At 45.5% G+C, this 23715-nt stretch overlaps 1 protein-coding gene across 4 annotated transcripts in view; it reads left to right on the forward strand.

Annotated features, from left to right (window-relative positions):
- Positions 1–22634: 22634 nt before the first annotated feature.
- The window catches only part of TRIM67 (tripartite motif containing 67), a 55777-nt gene continuing 54696 nt past the window's right edge, over positions 22635–23715 (forward strand). For all 4 annotated transcript variants that reach the window (XM_004028574.5, XM_055373165.2, XM_055373145.2 and 1 more), the window contains exon 1: positions 22635–23695. In XM_004028574.5, the coding sequence (XP_004028623.1) occupies positions 22652–23695 (1044 nt within the window). In that variant the 5' untranslated portion in view covers positions 22635–22651. The remainder of the gene's footprint in view (positions 23696–23715) is intronic.

The raw sequence follows: 23715 nt of genomic DNA on the forward strand, positions 1-23715 counted from the left end.
AATTTGGCTTGGAAACAGGGACTCCCTTTGGCGAGATCTAGATCCAGAGAGAAGTCAGAGTGTGTACTCTCTGGCCCCCTTGAAGTTTGGGCATTCATACCACTGGTGTTTGCCCTGGCACCCTCCCAAGCTTGAGAGAGGCTTCTCTCCCTCCTAGACCACATCCCAGCCTCCCTCTTGTGTTCAGCAATGTGAGTGATGTGAATGTCTTGAGCAAGGTCGTAGGGCCAGCATTTCCTCTTGCTTGCTCACCTATCACTAATTCATTCACTCATTCAATTACAGTTTTGAGGACCTGCTATGTATAACACACTGCTAGGCTCTGAGGATAGAACAGTGTGCAAGACCGACATGGTCTTCACCCTTAACACTGTGCTTTCTGGCCGGGGAGCAAACCACAGAAAAGTAAATAAACAGAAGGTGAGAGAATTGCAGATTGTGAAAAGTTCTTTCAAGAAAGGAAAAGAACCAGGGAAAATAGCAGTAAAGAGGAAGGACTGTGACACTTACATTGGTGGTCAGAGAAGGCTGCCCCAGCAGCCAGGTGGGTGATGTGCGTGGGTGGGGTGGGTGTGGGGAGCATTCTGGGAAGCAGGAACAAGTACAAGGGCAGAAGTTTGGAAAGGGCTTAGTGTATTCTGGGAGCAGCAAGGAGGCCAGAAGGGCTGGAGCCAATGAGCAAAGGGAAGAACATGAGATGGAGAGTCAGCAAGGGCTATGTCCTCACAGGATGCGACGCCCCTGGTAGGAAGCTGTTTATTAGAAGATCAAGGGGAAGCAATAGAAGAAATTGAAGCAGTGATTAAGAAGGATAGTTTTGTGTGTGTGTGTGCGTGTGTGTGCTCTGTGTGTGTGTGTGTGTGTGTGTGTGTGTGTATGTGTGTGTATTTTAAATCACTGTAGATCCAGGAATCCCATTACTGGGTATATATCCAAAGGAAATGAAATCAGCATGTCAAAGAGACATCTGTACCTTCGTGTTTTTTGCAGCATTATTCACCATAGCCAAGAGATGGGAATCAACCTAACTGTCCATCAGATGAATAAAGAAAATATGGTATGAATAAAAGAAGAACAGATGAATAGATAAGATGAACAGATGGGCCGGGCACGATGGCTCACACCTGTAATCCCAGCACTTTGGGAGGCCAAGACGGGTGGATCATGAGGTCAGGAGTTCGAGACCAGCCTGGCCAACATGGTGAAACCCCATCTGTACTAAAAATACAAAAATTAACTGGGCGTGGTGGCACGCGCCTGTAATCCCAGCTACTCAGGAGGCTGAGGCAGGAGAACTGCTTGAACTCGGGAGGCAGAGCTTGCAGTGAGCCGAAATTACGTCACTGTACTCCAGCCTGGGTGATAGAGCAAGACTCCATCTCAAAAAAAAAAAAAAGATGAACAGATGAAGAGACGAATAGGTAAAGAAAGTGCAGAAGAAAATGAATAGATAAAGAAAAAAATATATATATGCACACACAATACTATTCAGCCATAAAACAGAATGAAATCCTGTCATTTGCAGCAACATGGATGGAACTGGAAGGCATTTTATGTTGAGTGAAATAAGCCAGGCACAGAATGACAAACACTACATGATTTCACTCATATGTGGAATCAAAAAATGTTTATTTCATAGAAGTAGAGAGTAGAATAGTGGTTCCTAGAGGCTAGGGAGGGTCGCAGGGAGAAGGGGACTGGGAGTAGTTGATGAACAGGTATAGAGTTAGAGTTAGATGGAAGAATAAGCTCTGGTGTTCTATTACACGGTATGATGACTAGTGACTACAGCAAGTAACAAAGTAGTGTGTATCTCAAGATAGCTAGAGGATAAGATTTTAAATGTTGTCACTACAAAGAAATGATAAGAGATTAAAGTGAAGAATATGGTAATTACCCCAATCTGATCATTATACAACATATTCATGCATTGAAATATCACACTGTACCCTATAAAATGTACAATTAGTATGTGTCAAATATAAACAAAAATTAATTATAAAAAAGAATTTAAAATTGTAAAAATGTACTACAGCTGCTGAATGGAGAATGGATTAAGGGCGTAACAGTCAAAAAGGGAAGATTAGCAAAAGAGAGTATTGGGATTGTCCAGGGGAAAGAGGATGATAACCTGGACTAGAAGGGTGAGGGTGGAATTGGACTGATTAGAAATCAACTCAAGTAGAACCAATAGGACTTGGTGGTGAATTGGGACACAAAGGAAGAGTGAGACATCCAAGGTAAGTGCTGGGCATTTTACTTAAGCAACTGGGCAGTAGATGGTGCCACTTTCTGATATGGGAAAACCTAGGGGAAGGAATATGTCTTAGCAAAACTGTGACTGGGGACATGGCAGCTTTGGGGAAGAAAAATGGGATTCAAGTCATAGTGGCTTCCCCAGGTGGGTTCTTTACCCAACCCCACCCTTCCCTCCAGCCAGACAGAGCGTTTCCCTGTCCTTCAATGTACCTGGGCTAAGCTCTCCACCTTGAATGTGCTTCCCCTTCTTGCCCTCTCCTGAGAAGCCTCTTCCCTCCCTTCTTCACCACCCAATGTACCTTCCCTACACTGTCTCTCCCGAGTGAGGAGGAAACCTATAGGTCCTTATGCATGTTGGTATTGCCTCCCCTTGCTTCTCAACCTTCACGTCTCAGAACTCAGGCTAAACCATTCTGAGATCTGGCAGTGCAGGATGGAGAAGGAGGGAAAGAAACCAGGGCCAAGCTAACCCTATGTAGAAAAGGCTTCCAAAAGTACAATCACATGCAGAATGCCTTAGGATCCCAGTGGGTATGGAAAAGTCCAGCCCTAGAACTGAGGGATCCAAACTGGTTGATGAAGCCAAGGTCAAGATGCAGCATCCTTGTGGATCTGAGTGACAGTCTTATTGGGAAAAGGACACTAGCTATCAGCCACATGGACAGGGGATGGGGTCCAACCCCAGAGGAAGAGGAAAAGGGACAAGCAAGAGCTGAACGGAGCCTATAGCTAGCATCATTATCAATGGTGAAAATTTGAAAGCTTCTCCTGTAAATTCAGGAACAAGACAAAAATGTCCATTCTCACTACCTCTATTCAACACTGTACTGAAAGTTCTAGCCAGAGCAGTTAGACAAGAAAAAGAAATAAAATGCATCCAAATTGGAAAGGAAGAAGTGAAATTATCTCTGTTTGCAGACAACGTGACTTTATATATAGAAAATCTTAAAGACTTCACCAAAAAACTGTTAGAACTAATAAACAAATTCAGTAAAATTGCAGGATACAAAATCAACATACAAAAATTAGTAGCATTTTTATACACAATAATCAACTACCTGAAAAACATACCAAGAAAAAAATCCCATTTACAATAGCATCAAAAATTAAAATATTTAGAATAAATTTAACCAAAGGGATAAAAAAATTATACACTGAAAACTGTGAAGACACAAACAAATGGAAAGATATCCCATGTTCATGGATTGGAAGAATTAATGTCATTATAATGTCCCAAAGTGATCTACAGATTCAATACAATTCTTATCAAAATGCCATTTTTCACAGAAATAGAAAAAAATTCTAAAATTCATGTGGAATCACAAATGATCCCAAATAGCCAAAGAAAGCAATCTTTATCAAAAAGAACAAAGCTGGAGGCATCACACTATCTGCTCTCAAAATCTACTGCAATGATATAGTATCCAAAAAAAGAATGGTACTAGTACAAATACAGACATGTAGACCAAAGGAATAGAGGATCCAGAAATAAATCTATGCATTTACAGTCAACTGATCTTTGAGAAAGGTACCAAGAACACACAATGGAGAAAGGACAGTGCCTTCAATAAATAGTGTTGGGAAAACCTGATATCCACATGCAGAGGAATAAAACTAGACTCTTATCTCACCCCATATACAAAAATCAACTCAAAATGGAATAAAGACTTAAATGTAAGACTCGAAACTGTAAAACTACTAGAAGAAAATATTGGGGAAAGCTTCTTATCATTGGCCTGGGCAAATATTTTTTTGGATATGACCCCAAAAGCACAGGCAAGAAAAGCAAACATAGACAAATGGGACTGTGTTAAACTAAAAAACTTCAGCATAGCAAAGGAAATAATCAACAGAGTGAAGAGACAGCCTACAGAATGAGAGAAAATATTTGTGAACCACATATTTGATGAAGGGTTAATATCCAAAATATATAAGGAACTCAAACAACTCAATAGCAAAATATAATAATAATAATAACCTCATTGTAAATGGGCAAATGATCTGAATAGACTTCTCTCGAAAGAAGACATATATATGGCCAACAAGTATATGAAAAAATGCCAAACATTACAATCATCAAGGAAATGCAAATCAAAACCACAATGAGATATCATCTTACTCCAGTTATAATGACTATTATCAAAAAGTCAAAAAATAACAAATGTTAGCAAGGGTATGCAGAAAAGGAAACTCTTATGCACTGTTGGTGGGACTGTAAACTAGCACAGCCATTATGGAAAACAGTATAGAGATTCCTCAAAAAACTAGAAATAGCCAGGTACAGTGGTTCACACCTGTAATCCTAGCACTTTGGAAGCCTGAGGCAGGAGGATTGCTTGAGGCCAGAAGCTGAAGATCCATCTAGGCAATATTGCAAGCCCCCATTTAAAAAAAAAAAAAACTAAACTAAACTAAACTAAAAATAGAACTACCATATGATCCAGCCACACTACTGAGCATATATTCAAAGGAAATGAAATCAGTACGCTAAAGAAATATCTGCACTTCCACGGCCGGGCGTGGTGGCTCATGCCTGTAATCCCAGCACTTTGGGAGGCCGAGGCGGGCAGATCACCTGAGGTCGGGAGTTCGAGACTAGCCTGACCAACATGGAGAAACCCCATCTCTACTAAAAATACAAAATTAGCCGGGCATGGTGGCACATCCCTGTAATCCCAGCTACTAGAGAGGCTGAGGCAGGAGAATCGCTTGAACCCGGGAGGCGGAGGTTGCAGTGAGCCAAGATCATGCCATTGCACTCCAGCCTGGGCAACAAGAGTGAAACTCTGTCTCAAAAAAAAGAAGAAAAGAAAAAAGAAATATCTGCACTTCCATGTTTATTGCAGCCCTATACACAATAGCCAAGATATAGAATCAACCTGTGTCCATCTACAGATGAATGAATAAAGAAACTGTAGTACATATACACAATGGAATACTGGAAATGGAAATAAGCCAGACACACAAAGATAAATACTGCATGTTCTCATTCATATGTGGAAGCAAAAAAAAAGTTGATATCATAGAAATAAAGAGTAGAATAGTGATTATTAAGGCTGGAAAGGGGAGAGGGGAGAGGGAACAGGGAGAGGTTGGTTAACGATTACAAAATTACAGGCCAGGTAGGAGGAATAAGTTCTAGTGTTCTATAGCACCAGAGAATGACTACAGTTAATAACAATTTATTGCATATTTGCAAATAGCTAGAAGAGAGGATTTTGAATGTTCCCAACACAAGGAAATGGTAAATGTCCGAGTTGATGGATTTGCTAATTACTTTCATTTATTACACATTGTACACAGGTATCAAAATAACATACTGCATCTTATAAATATGTACAATTATATGTCAACTAAAATTTTTAAGTTAAAAATAAATAAATAAAAACGACAAGTACAAGAAAAAAAAGACATTGAAGTGGCCAATAGGCATATGAAAATGTTCAGTGTCGCTAATGGTCAGGAAAATACAAATTAAAACTAAAAAAGATATCATCTTACACCTTTTCGATTGGCTATTAGCAAAAAGATAAGAAATAACATGATATGTTGAAAATGGGGAGAAAAGGGAACCCTTGCACACTGTTGGTGTGAATGTGAATTAGTACAGCCATTATGGAAAACTTCACGGAGGTTCCTCAAACAACTAAAAATGGAACTACCGTATCCAGCAATCCCACTTCTGGATATATATCCAAAGCAAATGAAATCAGTATGTTGAAGAGATAGCTGCACTCTCATGTTTATTACAGCATTATTCACAATAGCCAAATTACAAAATCAACCCAAGCGTCTATCAATGGGTAAAGAAAATGTTGTACATATACATAATGGAATACTATTCAACTTTTAAAAAGAAGGAAATTCTGTCATTTTCAAAAACATGGATAAACACGGAGGACATTATGCTAAGTGAAATAAGCCTGGCACAGAAAGACAAATATTGCACGATATCATTTATATGTGGAATCTAAAAAAGTCAAATTCAAAAGCAGAGAGTAAATGGTGCTTGCCAGGAGCTGGGGGAGGGGAGTTTGGGGAGATACTGGTGCAAGAATACAAAATTTCAGTTAGATAGAAGGAATAAGTTCAAGGGTCTTTTATACAACCTGGAGATTATAGTTAATAACAATATATTATGTACTTGAAAATTGCTAAGAGAGTACATATTACATGTTTTTGCTGCAAAAATGGATAAGTATGTGATGGAATAGGTATGTTAATTAGCTTTATTCAGTTATTCTACATTGGATACATATATCAAAACATCATGTGTATATTTATACAATAAATATATGAAATTTTTATTTGCCGATTTAAAAAAATAAAAAACAAACTACAAAACAAAAGAGGTGGACAGAGAATTAGAGACTGGGGCCCAAGTCCAGATACAAAGATTGGGGCAGTGCAGCAGAAGACAGTTATGCGGTCTCCCCTGTCTGCCATGGGTTCCATGTCCCCAGGCCACAATAAAGCCAGACTCTCCACCAGGTGTATTTAAGCTCTCTACACAGCAAAGGTTGCTGCCCAGGTGTTAGAAGGAGAACACCACACCAAAATGGCTTAAGCAGTGGCCACAAATAAGAATTCAGAGGCATCTCTCCCACCTAGCCAGACTGGGCTCCTCACTTTCCCACTGCTTCCTTTAAGGAGAACCTTGTGTTCTCCCAGTGTCCCAGAGAAAACCCGGCCAGGGACAGCCCCTGGTTCTTCAGATGGAAGGCATAAAGTCAACACACCATCACAATAGGAAACAAGTTCAAACATTTTCCTGGGCAGGAAGAGCACAATGATCAGGAGGGCAGCCTCCATCCCTGGGTCAGGGATCAAATGGACCATTCAGGCATTTTCCCAGGAACTTGACGTGACCCAGACCCTATTCCTTTACATATGGTGCTAGTTGCCATGCTCTCCCCTCACCCTGCCCACCGTCTCTTTCTCTCTTTCTACCTGACTCTTCATTCCTGCCTCTCCTGACCCAGGGATGGAGGCTGTCCTCCTGATCATTGTGCTCTTCCTGCCCAGGAAAATGTTTGAACTTGTTTCCTATTGTGATGGTGTGTTGACTTTATGCCTTCCATCTGAAGAACCAGGGGCTGTCCCCGGCTGGGTTTTCTCTGGGACACTGGGAGAACACAGGGTCAGGCTCCCAGCATGAGGGCAATAGTCAGGCATAAACTAGACACAGTTCAGACAAAAACCACAAGCGCATCTGCCAGTATAAACAAGTTCCCCAAGTGAGGGACCCCCCTGGTTGCAGGTTGAACTAGGCATTAGGTTATCCACCAGGTAAAAGAAGTATCCCTTGACAGGCACATGGTAAATACCCACGTTCAGCTCCCTTTCATTTCCTGTTAGGGCAGATTGCTAGTTGCTCTGGGACCAGAAGCCCAGTTTAGCTGGGAGCTGTCAAAACACCACCTCACACCATCTATTGTTCCGGGCGGCAACTTCCTGTCATGGTCATAGCAACCATTTGAGGGAAACATGACCAGCAGTCTCATTTTATAGACGTGGACACTGAGACTCAGACAGGTTTTATAAATTTGCCTGGAGGTTCAAAGCTGGTATGTGGTAGAATTGGCAAAGAATCCCAGACATGTCACAGTTCAGAATCCACCCTCTCCACCATAGAGCCTCGCCTTGACTGAGCTTAGCTCAAAGCCCACTGGGTAGGTTGACGCTCATGGGGGCCTTGGGAACAGTTGAGCCAGGCAGCAGGCAACTCACCCTTCAACCTGCTCCATGGTCTTGGCACAGTCTCTGCCCAGTTCTTTCTTCTGTGGTCTGCAGTGGGGGAGCCTATCAAAGCCCTAGGTCCTCCAACTCCTAAATCCTATCTACTGCCTTATAGCATAGAAAGGATATGCCAAGCACTTCGATAAGACTGCAGGACAAATTCCCACCCCAGAACCATCTCCTATGAGGCACGCTTCTGTCCTGCCTCGGTCCTTTGCATTCTTTCTCACGTCTACAGGAGCTATGTCTTATACCTCAGACTCGTGCTTTGTGCAATCTTTTACCTGATAGTGTATCTTAAAAATGATGACACTGGTACAGCTTGGAGGGCTAGACAGAAGAGGTTTGTCCAGCGACACTATGGTTGAGAAGCTCTGCCTCAGACACCTAAATGGAGACTAGTTATGGATTCATCACTATAACCCCCCCCCCCCCATTTTTGGTTCTCCTCTTTGCCTTATTGGGGACAGAATCCGAGAATGACCCAGCTTTGCATTCTGACATTCACCAACACTGTGCACTGGAAATTATGTTTATCTCCCACCCCTCTACTTCCACCCCCATCGTTTCCTTTGAATCAGAGGCCATTTGATACTTTATGCATGTGAAATGTCTAGCATTTTTCTGGCACATGGGTAAGCATTCAAAACATGCTAGCCTAGTCCCCCTCTGTCCTATCCTAACACAAGTAGCAGGAAAGTAACTGGATCATCTGGCAACAATATATCCCAGATTTTCTGGGACAACCCCAAATTTAAATACAGTCATGCACCACATAATGAGATCTCAGTCAATGACAGACCACATATACAATGGGGATCCCATGAAATTATAAAACCATGTTTTAACTGTTCCTTTTCTATGGTTAGGTATGTTTAGATACACAAATACTTACCGTTGTGCTACAGTCACCTACAGTATTCAGTATAGTAACATGCTGCACAGGTTTGTAGCCTGGGAGCATAGGCTATATGTAGCCTAGGGGAGTAATAGGCTATACCTCAAGAATTGTGTAACTACACTTTATGATATTTGCACAAAGACAAAAATCATCCAACAACACATTTTTTTAGAACATACTCTCACTGTTAACATTCGCATAACAGTAATTTTATCTTTTTCAAAAAGGTATCATTTTCGATGTATAATTACATGAAATTTAATTTCTAAAGGAAGATTTCTGCAGATATTGTGGCAGGCAGAATTCTAAGATGGCACCAAGAATTTCTGCTCACTACTTCCTGTATATTCCCTGCCTAATCCCAGGCCTGTGTATATTATGGATTTTACCCTCATAATGAGGTTGTGTTGTATGGCTCAGTTGACCGCAAGATAGGGAGATTTTCCAGGTGGGCCTGACCGTATCACAGCAGCCTTTCAAGGCTGGGGGTTTTCTCTGGCTAGTTGCAGAAGAAGTCAGAGAGTCAAAGTCCAAGAAGGATTCAATGTGCCACTGCTGGATGGAAAATGAAGAGGGCCATGTGGTGAGGAATATAGGTAGCCTCTGGGAACTGAGAGCTGATCCAGACAAGAACACCACCTGATCAACACCTTGGTTTCAGCCTTGTAATACCCTGAACCCAGAGTCCAGCAACAGCCTACCAGGCTTTTGACTGACAGATCTGTGAGCTCACTGAGTATTTTAAGCTGCTAAATGTGTGATGATTTGTTACATAGCAAAACAAATGAATACAGCTGTAAAATAACTTATAAATAATATTCAATATTTTATTACATAAAATAAGTTCACCACTTTTAAGTGGCTAGCTCAATGAGTTCTAACAAATTTATTAGGTTGTGCAACCACTCTCTCAATCAAATATAAAGCATTGCTATCACTCCACAAGTTCCCTTGAGGGGCACAAGGGAACTTTTGGAGTGATGGCAATCAGTTCTCTCCCTCAATCCGTGGTCCCTAAGCTACCTACCTATTTTCTGTTTCTATCCCTTTCTGCCTTTTCTAGACTCTATATAAGTGGAACACAGTGTATGTAACCTTTTGTGTCTGATTTCTTTCACTTCACATAATGCATCTGAGATTCATCTGTGTCATTGCATGTGTGTGTTAGGCTTTTCTTGCATTGCTATAAAGAAATACCTGAGACTGGGTAATTTATAAGAAAAGAGGTTTGGCCAGGCACAGTGACTCATGCCTGTAATCACATCACTTAGGGAGGCTTAAGTGGGCAGATTGCTTGAGATCTGGAGTTCAAGACCAGCCTGGCCAACATGGCAAAACCCCGTCTCTACAAAAAATGCAAAAATTAGCCAGGAGTGCTGGTGTGCATTTATAGTCCCAGCTACTTGGTGGGCTAAGGTGGGAGGATTGCTTGAGCCTGAGAGTCCGAGGCTGCAGTGACTTTGTGCCACTGCACTCCAGCCTGGGTGACAAAGTGTCTCAAAAAAAGAAAAGAGGTTTAATTGGTTCACAGTTCTGCAGAGTGTACAGGAAACAGTGTCAGCATCTGCTTCTGGGGAGGCCTTAGGAAGCTTGTACTTTTGGCAGAAGGCAAAGTGGGAGAAGGCACTTCACATGGTGAGAGCAGAAGCAAAAGAGAGTTGGGTCAGGGGCTGGGGAGGTGCCACACACTTTTAAATGACCAGATCTCTCAAGAACTCACTATAGTGAAGACAGCACCAAGCCATGAGGGTCCCACCCCCATGACCCAAACACATCCCACTAGGCCCCATCTCTAGCACTGGGGATTACAATTCAATGTGAGATTTGGGTGGGGACAAATATCCAAACTATATCATTCCATCCCTGCCACCTCCCAAATCTCATGTCCTTCTCACAATGCAGAATACAATCATGACTTCCCAATAGCCTCCCTAAGTCTTAAGTCATTTAGCATGAATTCAAAAGTCAAAAGTCCAAATTCCAAAGTCTCATCTGAAGCAAGGCAAGTCCCTTCCACCTATACGTCTGTAAAATCAAAAACAAATTCGTTACTTTGAAGATACAATGGGGGTACAGGCATTGAGTAAACATTCCAAAAGGGAGATATTGGCCAGAAGAAAGAGGCTACAGGCCTCGCACAAGTTCGAAACCCAGAAGGGCAGTCATGAAATCTTAAAGCTCCAAAATAATCTCCTTTGACTCCATGTCTCACATCCATGTCTCACACTGGTACAAGGGGTGGGCTCCCAAGATCTTGGGCAGCTCTGTCCCTGTGGTTTTGCAAGGTTCAGTCCCTGTGGCTGCTCTCACAGGCTGTCCAGTGCCTGGAGCTTTTCCAGGTGCAGGGTGCAAGCTGCCAGTGGATCTACCATTCTGGGGTCTTGAGGATGGTGGCACCCTTCTCACAGCTCTACTAAGCAGTACCCTGGTGGAGACTCTGTTGGGGGAGTTCCAACCCCACATTTCCTGTCTGCACTGCCCTAGTAGAGGTTCTCTATGGGGGCTCCACCCTTGCAGCAGGTTTCTGCCTGGGCACCCAGGCTTTTTCATGTATCCCCTGGAATCTAGGTGGAGGCTGCCAAGCCTCCTTAACTCCTGCATTCTGTGCACCTGCAGGCTTAACACCATGTGGAAGTCACCAAAGCTTATAGTTTGCATTCTCCAAAGTGGCAGTTTGAGCTGTACCTAGGCCCCTGCCCCTTTGAGCCCTGGATGGAGCTGGAGTGGCAGGGAGGAGGGAAGCAGTGTCCTCAGGCTTCTTAGAGAAGCAGGGCCCTGAGTATGGCCCATGAAATCATTCTTCCCTTACAGGACTCTGGGCCTGGGAGGGGCTTCCCATTAGATCTCTGAAATGCCTTCCAGGCTTTTTTCCCATTATCTTGGATATTAACACTTGGCTCCTTTTTAGTTATGCAAATATTTCTAAAAAGTGTTTGTTCCATGGCCTGCCTGTATTCCCCTCCCCAGAAAAGTCTTTTCCTTCTTTGCCACATGGCTAAGCTACAAATTTTCCAAACTTTTATGCTCTGCTTCCTGTTCAAATATAAATTCCAACTTTAAGTCATTTCTTTGCTCCCACATCTGAGCCTAAGCTATTAGAAGCAGCCAGGCAAAGTCTTGAATGCTTTGCTGCTTAGCAATTTCTTCCACCAGTTACCCTAAATCATCACTCTGAAGCTCAACCTTCCACAGGTCCCTAGGGCATAAACATAATGCAGCCAAGCTCTTTGCTAAGGCATAACAAGGGGGGCCTTTACCCCAGTTCCCAATAAGTTCCTCATTTCCATCTGAGACCTCGTCAACCTGGACTTCACTGTCCATATCACTACCGGCATTTTGGTTACAACTAGTTAATTAGTCTGTAGGAAATTCCAAGCTTTTCTTATCTTCCTGTCTTCTTCTGAGCCCTCCAAACTCTTCCAACCTCTGCCTGCTATCCAGTTCCAAAGTTGCTTCCACATTTTTATGTATTTTTATAGCAATGTCCCACTCCTCAGTACCAATTTTCTGTATTGGGTCATTCTAGCATTGCTATAAAGAAATACTTGAGACTGGGTTATTTATAAAGAAAAGAGGTTTAGTTAGCTCATAGTTCTGCAGGCTTTACAGGAGGCATGGTGCTGGCATCTGCTTGGCTTCTGGTGAAGCCTCAGTGAGCTTTGAATCATGGCAGAAGGTGAAGTGGGAGCAGGCATATCACAAGGCAAAATCAGGAGCAAGCACACGTGCTCATGTGTGAGAGAAAGAGAGAGAGAGGGAAAGAGAAAGAAAGAGAGATAGAGGGAAAGAGAAAGAGAGAGGGTGTGTGTGGGGAAAGGGGAGGTGCAACACACTCTTAAATGACCAGATCTTGTGAGAACTCATTATCACAAAAACAGCACCAAGCCATGAGGAATCTGTCCCCATGATCCAGATACCACCCCAGGCCTCACCTCCAGCAATGGGGATTACAATTCAACATGAGATTTGGGCTGGGACAATTATCTAAACTATATCAATGTGTCTGTAGTTCATTCTTTTATTGTGGAGTAATATTTCATTGTATTATTATAATTTGTTTATTCACCTGTTGATGTATACTTGAATTATTTCCAATTGTTGGCAATTATAAATAAATGCTCTGAGCATTTACATAAAAGTCTTTGGTGTGGATATCTAAGTAAATATGTAACTGTGAAATTGCTGGATTCTATGATGTTTGTGTTGAACTTATGAGAAACTGTCAAACTGGTTTCCAAAGTGACTGTTCCAATTTGCATTCCCATCGGAAAATTTTCTGTCTCACCAATTAATGGCCCGACACACTTGAGCAGTTATTCTTTTCCATCTCTTCCATTCTCATTTATAACGTGAGATTATCATAATCCCACTTTACAGGTCTGTTGTGATGATTGAATAATGGAAGATACAAATCAAGCACGAATCTCATCCCACAAACTTAGGGTTATAAGAACCGTAACTTTATTATTGTCTCTACAGGTGAATTTAGCTTCTATTTCAGCCACCATTCTGCTAGATGATGGAAATTTATTAACAGCCAATTGAGTGTCTGGGTGATTTCCAGGCAAACCCTCAGCCCTTCCTCCTCACCTCCCTGCAGTAAACCTCAGTTCTGGAGTGTTTTCTGTTGTGACAGCATGTGTCTGTGTAGGTGGACTAAGTATCTAGGTTCGTATCTAGGTTCCTATCACTGTCACTGTCATCCTCATACACACTGACTTCTGCTGAGATAGCTGTTTTTCAGTCTGGCTTCTGGTCATATGGCTCTTATAGACTCTGACTAAAAGGCTCCTGTAGGTTTTGCCAATTTTCTGGGCTAGGTCTGAGACACAGAAGAAAACATTCAGGTGCTTCTGGTGCACTTGTAGGGAGTATAGGGACCCAGCTGGGCTGCCCTGGCCTGCCTGTCTGAACACGTTGTATAGCCACTTCAGGTCCTCCATGAAGCTTGTAGCTTTTCAAGACTTGACTCTCTTCTTTCTCTCTGGTTCTACTATGACAATAAGAAATTATTTTTAAAAATTGAAACTATTTTGATTAATACATCAAAATATTATCCAGTTACCTTATATAAATTATGTGCAAGTACTACTAGGTCATAATGTCTTTATCTGGCATTCTTTCACTAAAGGCTTTAAAATCAATGTTCTTAACCCTTAATCTATAGACAGCATAAATATTTAAATGTATCTCTTTGTTTCCTTTGCTTTTTTAAAAAAAAAAATCTTGCTCTCTGTTTTTTGCAAGTTCATTATTTCCATTATTTTGCCTCTAGCCATGATCATTGCTTTTAACATTAAGCTCCTCTAGAGCAGAGATTGTGTTTTTTCTAGATATTACAGCCCTTTCCTGATAGATGGTTCTGATAGCTCTTCCATCTTCCCTTCTCACTCACAAAAGACAAGCGGCTCACTCTCTCCACTATTCTCAAATACAGCCTGACACTCCAGCCAAAACAGTCTGCTTGCAGTTCACCTATTCACAAGTATCTGTTGAGAATCAGCCATTCAACGGTAACCATGTCCTGTATTATGAGGCCAAGGGGCAGAAAATTTAAAAAGTAACACCTAATGTTTGTTGAGCACTATACATTGACTTTTCTAAATGTTTTACGTGTGTTATTTTATTGGGTAGTCCCAGCTCTTTGAGGTATGTACCTTTATTATCTCAGTTTTACAGATGAGAAATTCAAGTGGCTGAGAGGTGAAACATCTTGCCAAAGTTTTCTCAGCTAGTAAGCAGTAGAGCCAGGATTCTAACCTATGTGGTCTGGCTTCCAAGCCAACACTCCCAACCACCATGCAGAACTCAGGAGGTCTGTCAAGTTGCTACCAAATCTAAGGGCTGCTTATGTAGAAATCAGTCAAATGTGATGGCTGGTTGCTGTTAGGAAACTGTAGTCATTGCACTTGAATAGTAATTTCCACATTATAAGTAACACTGCAGCCTAGTGAATTGAATGGTGACATGGTTCTCAGAGGTTTATAGCACGTTGCCATGTGAAAAGTGCCCTGTCTTGTGGCATGAGCATTTTTTCCCTGGTGGTAGAGCCTGACAGGGGAAATGGCTGAATAAAGCTATCAGAGTTTGAAAGCACTTTTCATGCCCTGTTCCACAACTTGTGCTCTGATCTCTCTTATACTCACCAAGTAACAAGTAACTGTTATCCCCAGTATAGCACTCTACAGTTTACAAACCTCGAGGGTTTGCTCTTTGTCTCAATATGAGAGGCCGTTGGAGTTATATGCACCATCAGGTGCAATCTAACATTGATTTCCTGTTCAAGAGAATATTGAGTGGAGAGAACAAAGGCATCACGGAGCCATGGCTCTCGCTGTGGTCAGGGAGAGGAAGCAGGAGCCCAAGGAAGGGAAGCAAATGGCTCATTAGAGTGGGTGGTTAGGATGAGAGCAGAGGGAGAATTGGAGCTTAATGGACCGAAATGGTCAAGCTATGAGGAGAAAATAGCATCCGAGAATGACAAGGGCAAAACCAATAAAGAGTCAAGGTCAGAATTCAATAAAGAGAAGGTGGGGAGAAGAAATATTTCAATGTCCCAACAGAGGTGACTAAAGTGTCAAACTAAATAAGGGTGTTCCCCTAATTGTTTGAATAGGCCAATGGGTTAACCAATCTTATCCTTCTGGAGTACCCCCTCATCTCCCCAGCTAGTTTTGGAATAGAAGGAGGGTGGAAGGGTGGGGGGGTGGGAGGGTGAAGAAAGAGAGAAAGAAAGGAAGAAAAATGAGGAAAGGAAATTACATTTTTCCTGAGGGTAGAAGGGAGTTTTATTCATGAATGTAGCCAAGTCTCAGAAACATGTGTGGTTGTGAGACCTCAGGAGGGGTCTTCTCTTCTTTTTCTGCTTTTCTGCTTTATTCTTCACTCTCTGTTTCTTTTTCTTTTTCTTTTTTCTTTTTTTTTCTTTTTCAGGACCACAACAGTTCCTTAACATCTGTGTTAGAGGCCCATCCAGATTCGTTCTCTGGTTTCCAATTCTACATTTCAGGAAGAAAAGATTCTGACTGGCTCAGCCTAGTCAGTTGCCCACCCATGAACTAAACAATTGTGCCTAGATTTGGGATCAAGTTGTATTAGCATGGCTAGTAGAAACCTGCTATGTGGGTCAGGGTCCTTTCTTCATTTTCATCATCTCCCAGGCCAACCCACGTTGCTGTGAGGATTAAATTAAATAATGGGGCCAGGCAGAGTGGCTCACATCTATGAGCACTTTAGGAGGTCAAGGTGGGAGGATTGCTTGAGGCCAGGAATTCAAGACCAGCCTCAGCAATGTAGTAAGACCCCATCTCTACAAAACATGTTTAAAAAAAGAAAAATTGGCTGTGTATGCTGGCATGCACCTGTAGTCCTAGCTACTCTAGAGGCTGAGACAGGAAGATCCTTTGAGCCCAAGAGTTCAAGGCTGCAGTGAGCCATAATCACAACACTGCACTCCAGCCTTGGCAATGAAGTGAGACCTTGTCTGAAATAAATAAAATAAAATATGTGAAGGGGTGTCATGAAAGTGTACAGTACTACTGCAATTCTTATAGCTGAAATATGTAACCAGAGGGAAGTGCCAAAAATTGCTTTTGTGGTAATAGTATTAGTTTTCATGCATTACAAAGATACCCTGGGTATATAAAGAATCCTCTAAATTGAAATCAATTTTCTTCATCTGGGATTTGGTTCTAAACTCTTTTGCTTGCAAAAGATGCAGTGAGGCAAAAGCAGGCTTTCTAAGACCAGATCACCTGATCCGTACAGAAGATGAGTCTCGGAATTAGAAGGGGGTGGTCATCATTTGGTATTCAGAAATTAAAACAAGGTTGTTAAGCACCAATCAAGGATGTTTGAAGGGAAAAATGGCTAGATTTTAAGATTACTCAATAGAAATTGTTTTCTGGAAAATAAGCCAATTACACACCCTGGGGAGAGTGCTTTATGTTGTTAGTGATAATTGTTCCTCATTAACTTTGCTGCAGAGACGCTTTGGTACACTATGCCTAGATGTGGATATGGTCACTTTCTTTGAGTTAAATGCAAACTACTTTAGACCAGATGGCTTCTGGTCTGTAGATTTCTATTGAATTTCCTGAATTCACCTAAACTGTTAAAAAAACAAACCCAAAAAACTAAAAGAAAAAATATCATAAGCTTTCATTTAAAATTTGTTTTAGAGATTCTTATACTTGAGATTACAGCATCTGATTTTAGCTGATAAAGCCTTAAATTCCATTCTGCTTCATGCTTGAAATTCGAAGCATTCTGAAAGGAATGCAGATGATTTACTTCTAACTTGCTGTGTTAGCTGGAGTAAATTATTTAACTGATTTGTGCTTTTCTTTTGAGGAGAGGTTACATTACTCAGGCTCTGGAGTGTTTCTGGGACACTTAAGTGTAAAAACCATCCTGCAGTACATTACCCAAAGTAACTCATGGCAGAGTCTGTTTTTCTCTGCCTTGATAGCAGTAGATTGTGGAGTTTTAATTACTAATGTACTTTCCATGAGTCCAAGTGATGATAAGATGCACCATCAATTTAATAGGAAATTTTCAAAGGAACACTAGGGAGAGCAGAAGTATGTATCAATTGTAGTATACTTTTTAATTTCAGCAACATTAAAATGTAAACATATATACATATTAAAATTGAGGAAATGTGGTGATGCCTAATTCCCAGAGATGTTCTGAAAATTAAATAAGCTTCTCATTCCACACTGTTAAGTGTTACAATGCAAATATTATTACTTGCCTCACCCACCCCACAGCCCAGCCTTTAATAATATACTAGGGACTTGAAAAAAAATAGATATGTCATTCAATTTGGGGATCATATTTTTTTGTGAGTGTCATTTTTTAAAGGGGGGATATGTTATTCGTTTTTTGTTTTTTTTTTTTTAGACACGGTCTCACTCTGTCACCCAGGCTGGAGTGCAGTAGCACAATCTTGGCTCACTACAACCTCTGCCCCCTGGGGTTAAGCAATTCTCATGCCTTCGCCTCCCAAGTAGCTGGGAGCTTGTGCCACCATGCCTGTCTAATTTTTCTATTTTTAGTAGAGACAGGGTTTCGCCATGCTGGCCAAGCTGGTCTTGAACTCCTGACCTCAAGTGATCCACCCGCCTCGGCCTTCCAAAGTGCTTGGATTACAGGCATGAGCCACGACATCCAGCCAAGGGATATGTCATTCTCAACAACAGCTAATACACAGAGTAGAACCAGAAGGAATTTTTTTTTTTTTTCTGAGACAGAGTCTTGCTCTGTTGCCCAGGCTGGAGTGCAGTGGCAACATCTTGCCTCACTGCAACCTCCACCTCCCAGGTTCAAGCAATTCTCCTGCCTCAGCCTCCTGAGTAGCTGGGACTACAGGCACCTGTCACCACGTCTGGCTAATTTTTGTGTGTTTTGTTTGTTTGTTTTGTTTTGTTTTGTTTTGTTTTTTGAGGCGGAGTCTCCCTCTGTCGCCCAGGGTGGAGTGCAGTGGCACGATCTTGGCTCACTGCAAGCTCCACCTCCTAGGTTCACACCATTCTTCTGTCTCAGCCTCCCGAGTAGCTGGGACTACAGGTGCCCGCCACCACACCTGGCTAATTTTTTGTATTTTTAGTAGAGATGGGGTTTCACTGTGTTAGCCAGGATGGTCTTGATCTCCTGACCTCTTGATCTGCCCACCTTAGCCTCTCAAAGTGCTGGGATTACAGGCGTGAGCCACTGCACCTGGCCAAATTTCTGTATTTTTAGTAGAGACAGGGTTTCACCATATTGGTCAGGCTGGTCTCGAACTCCTGACCTTGTGATCCAGCCGCCTCCACCTCCCAAAGTGCTGGGATTACAGGCGTGAGCCATCGCACCCGGCCCCAGAAGGAAATTTAAAGTTCAGTGAATTTTATCCCCAAAGTTTATAATAGGGAGAAACAGAGATTCAGAGAACTAAAATGACTTCTCTATATGCATATGGTTCATGGCACAGTTGAGACAGAAAGAGGACTTTTTATAGATAATGTTGACGATTGTTAGTAATTATGATTATATACAGTGAAGCATTGAAGCCAGCTTTGTAACTTCAGTTCAGACAAAGGAGTGGTAGGATGCTAATCCCCCAAATGCACAGTGTTTTAGCAAAAGTACAGTGCACGGATAAGCTGATTTATGTTGTAGAATTGAGATGGTGGGGATTGAGAGTGAAAGCTGTCAGAATCAAAATGGAGTCACTAATGTTAAAAAAAAAAGAAAGAAAGAAAGAAAAAAAGAAAAAAAGCTCTGACAGAGCCATGAAGGGAGAGTTTTCATGCATAAATACCTCATAACAAAAATGACCACAAAAGACTCCAAAACCTACAATCTTGCAGAAAGGCCATCACAACCCTACACCAAAAAATACTTCTATCAGGACATCTGCCCAGCAACTACCTGTCCAGCCTTGAGCTGGCATCACCCCTGTTATTGATATTTGTAGCCAAGGGTAATTATTTCAAAACAATTATGCAATCTTCCTCATTTTTTTCCCTTAAAAACCTCTGTCTTCTGTTACCTCCCTGAATACACACAGAGTTTACTATGGCAAGCATCTTTCCATTGCGGTACTTTTTTCCCAAATAAACCTCTCTTCTTTTAGAGATCCTGTCTCTTTGTTACTTAGGTGACAAGAGTGTATGAGAAATGCATAGGTGTAGAATTCTGATGTACTAGATCACCTCCTCCCCGTGTGAAACAAAACTACACTCAGTCTGAGTGGAGGAGTTCTTGAACTGTAAGTCCTTCTGTACAGGAAAGGAGTTACACACCCCTCCAGGAGTCCACCCCTACCCCCAAGCAGTTTGTTTTGGTCCGAAAATGACAAAGGAGACTGGACTTCAGCCATATGGCTACTGGTTTGGGGCAGACCTGTTCACAGTAGAACCATAAGAGGTTATGACTTCCCTTGTGGTCACCAGGAGGCTGGGCTGAGCCGGCGTAAATGATGGCACTTGCTAGGGTCACAGAAATGCATCTTTAAGTGCATTCAATTACAGACCTACCCATACACTGCGTTTCTGACATGACCCTGTAGATTCCATAGCACATTTCTGGAAGGCTTATCTGAGAGTTGCAGGCAGGATCCAGCTCATTGTGGCTTTATCTACACAAGGCAGATGAGGACAAGGTTGTTACCATCTCCCATCTGTGGCTACTGATGCCTGGTTAAATAATTGTTCCAAGCCCCCTAGCTGAAGGGAAGTAGAGTCAGGTCTCTTAATGCTGTGCGATGCTCTATCTGGCCTTAGCTTGGCCTGCTCTTCAACTTTGACACAAACTGGAAGCAAGCTGCAAAGCCGGACTAAAGGTTCATAGGATTTTAAAACAGAGCCTGGCGTGGTGGCACAGGCCTGTAGTTCCAGCTACTTGGGAGGCTGAGGTAGGAGGATTGCTTGAGTCCAGGAGTTCGAGGCTGTAGTGAGCTATGATCATGCCAGCCTGGGCGACCCAGAGAGACTCCAACCGCCACCCCCACAACAAAAACAGAAAGTAGGAAACGCCGTCTGTATTTGCAACTAGCTCGTTTAGTTCTCAGACATGAGTATTATGACAATATTCATTTGGCATTTCAGGATCCGAGCGAGGGAAAGCCTAAGCGAGCTGCTGAGTGGGGCCAGTGGTCCCGGGGCGTGCTGACTTCCAAGGCTCTGGGCCTTCGTGCTGCGGCCAGGAGCGCGTCGCCAAGCGCCTCCCCAAGGGTCCCCCTGCAGGGGTTCCTGTCCCCTAGGCACAGAGCCCCAAGCCCTGGGCGCAGGCTGCAGCTTCCCCCTACCTGACCCCGCCAGCCTGCGCCTCCTCACCCGGGGACTAGTAGAAGCCTGGGCCCGCGCCTGGTGCTACGACTCCGGTCTTTAGTCTTTGTTTGGAGCACGGGAGAACCTGGGACGGAGGGAGGCATGACTTCAATATTCATATCGTTGTTAAATAAACGATTTCCTAATTTGTATCTGTTTCATGCCAGCGTGAAACTTCTGTAGGCAGAGCCGGCTGCGCTGCCAGCACTTTCTTCTGCTCGTCCCCACCCACCTCTGCCTCCCCCACCCAGCCTTCCCTCGGCAGCAGCGGGGAAGAACAGCCGAGCAGACCAAACAGCCGGGGCCGCGGGTGGGAGGCTGTTCCCGCAGCTCGTGGCTGGCGTTGGAGAATGTGGAGATTTTCCCATTCATAAAAGGAACGTCCGCGCTTGCCGCCTTCCCGTCCGCCGCACACCGCCACATCCGCAGCGGGGTAGGGCTGGGTCTGGGGTCGCTGGGTTCCCAGGGGTCTACCCTGGCGCGCTCTCGCCTTTCTCAGGAAACCCCATTTTGTGAGCGGCACCGCGTGTCCTCGCTCAGTCCGTGCACACAGTTGACCTGGAGCGCGGATGAGCACCCTTGGTTGAAACGAAGAGACAAAATGGCTTGTGGTTCAATTCATAAATAAAACCTCACCCTTGGACTTCAGGCTGCCCGACATTTTGGGACTTGGATTTTTTTGCTTTATCATAGTTTTAGGAAGCGACTGTCAGGCCATGTTGCCTATCCATTTCTAAACGACTGGCTTTTTAGGATCCCGTTTTCACCCTTCTATGGCGGTGGGTTGGGGGTGGGGTGTGGAACTGGAGTGGCCCAGGGAGACGATGGCAGGGGCGGGGCGGGGCAGGGCGTTGTACTGATTCAAGATACAATCTCCATCCAAATAATGGATTGTTATTAACAATGATCCTCCCTGCAAAACCCTTAAAATTGCCCCTTGATTCCCTAGCAGCAAGAGGCGAGCCCTTATTCGCTGAGCTGAAGCCTCCTCCCCCCTCCTCCCCATTACTCTCTGCTCTGGAAATTACAACTCCTCGGCGCGCCGCGCGGGGAGGCAGCGGCAGCGGCGGGAGGGAGGCGGGGAGGGGATTCCCGAGCCAGCCGGGCGCTCGCCCTCCGCCCGCCGGCTGCAGCGTCGCGCGGCCAAGGTCAGAGGCGCCGCAGCAGCAGCAGCTGGGATCCAGGGAAGCGGGTCAATCCCGGCCGCAGAGAGGAAGCCCCAGGGCGCAGTCAGCCGGCTTCCACAGCCGCCGAGGAGGAGGGTGAGCGGCTGTCTCCGGGCCGGTCGGGTCCCCCCGAGGTGGCCGCGGCCCCAGCGACCCGGCGGGTGGCGGCCCAGGGGTCGGCGAGCAGGCAGCTGGAGCCCCACCTTCGGCTCCCGGGCGCTGTCCGCCGCCTCGTGGTGCTGATCCCAGCCCCACGGCTGAGCGGCCCTCGCACCTGCCTGTCTCACCTCGCTATCACCCCGACAAGGAGCTGGGCGGGGGCAGAAGGGGGGCCTCGGGGTAGCCGCCCACGGGAGCCAGGGGCTGAAGCAGCGAGCGCACAGCAGCCCGGCCGCTGGTCCTGGGGTGGAGAGGAGGCGCGCGCTGCAGCCGGCGGCGGCGCTGGTGCTGATTCATCACCTAAAGCTCCTCGCAGGCCACCGCGAGGGCAGCCGACCGGCTCCGGACTCTGGCCCCAGGTTGAAGCCGCTGGTGCGGGAGCCTCGCGGGCAGGAGGTGAGGACCCCCTCCCTTCTCTCGCCCCTCAATCATCTTAGGGCGGTGGCTACAGGACAGAGAGAGGGGCGTGCCCCTCGGCTGTGAAGTGGGCATGTCCGTGTGATGCCCCCGCCCGCCGTCTCACCGGGGCGCACCGCGCTGGTCCTCCTCCGCCAGTCTCCCGAGCTCCGGCCATTCATTCCCAGCGCAGAGCAGCGCGGGCAGCCGGCGCCGCGATGGAGGAAGAGCTGAAGTGTCCTGTGTGCGGCTCTCTGTTTCGGGAGCCTATCATCCTGCCCTGTTCCCACAATGTCTGCCTGCCTTGCGCTCGCACCATCGCGGTGCAGACCCCGGACGGTGAGCAGCACCTGCCCCAGCCGCTCCTGCTTTCCCGGGGATCGGGGCTGCAGGCGGGCGCCGCCGCCGCTGCCTCTCTGGAACACGACGCTGCGGCTGGCCCGGCCTGCAGCGGTGCAGGCGGGAGTGCAGCTGGCGGCCTCGGCGGCGGTGCGGGAGGTGGCGGAGACCACGCGGACAAGCTCAGCTTGTACAGCGAGACAGACAGCGGCTACGGGTCCTACACCCCGAGCCTCAAGTCCCCCAACGGGGTTCGCGTGCTGCCCATGGTGCCCGCACCACCCGGCTCCTCTGCTGCGGCGGCTCGGGGTGCCGCCTGCTCCTCGCTGTCCTCGTCTTCGAGCTCCATCACGTGCCCGCAGTGCCACCGCAGCGCCTCCCTGGACCACCGCGGCCTGCGCGGCTTCCAGCGCAACCGGCTGCTCGAGGCCATCGTGCAGCGGTACCAGCAGGGCCGCGGGGCCGTGCCGGGGACGTCTGCAGCCGCGGCGGTGGCCATCTGCCAGCTGTGCGACCGCACCCCGCCAGAGCCAGCAGCCACTCTCTGCGAGCAGTGCGACGTCCTCTACTGCTCTGCCTGCCAGCTCAAGTGCCATCCATCCCGGGGACCCTTCGCCAAGCATCGCCTGGTGCAGCCGCCGCCGCCGCCGCCGGCGCCCGCGGAGGCAGCCTCCGGGCCCACTGGCGCCGCCCAGGGCGCCCCTAGCGGAGGCGGCGGCTGCAAGAGCCCTGGAGGCGCGGGGGCCGGGGCGACTGGGGGCAGCACGGCCCGCAAGTTCCCCACGTGTCCCGAGCATGAAATGGAGAACTACAGCATGTACTGCGTGAGCTGTCGAACCCCGGTGTGTTATCTGTGCCTGGAGGAGGGCCGGCACGCCAAGCACGAGGTGAAGCCGCTGGGGGCCATGTGGAAGCAGCACAAGGTGAGCCCGCGGGACCGGGG

The sequence above is a fragment of the Gorilla gorilla genome, chromosome 1 (assembly GCF_029281585.2).
Source record: "Gorilla gorilla gorilla isolate KB3781 chromosome 1, NHGRI_mGorGor1-v2.1_pri, whole genome shotgun sequence".
NCBI lineage: Eukaryota > Metazoa > Chordata > Mammalia > Primates > Hominidae > Gorilla > Gorilla gorilla.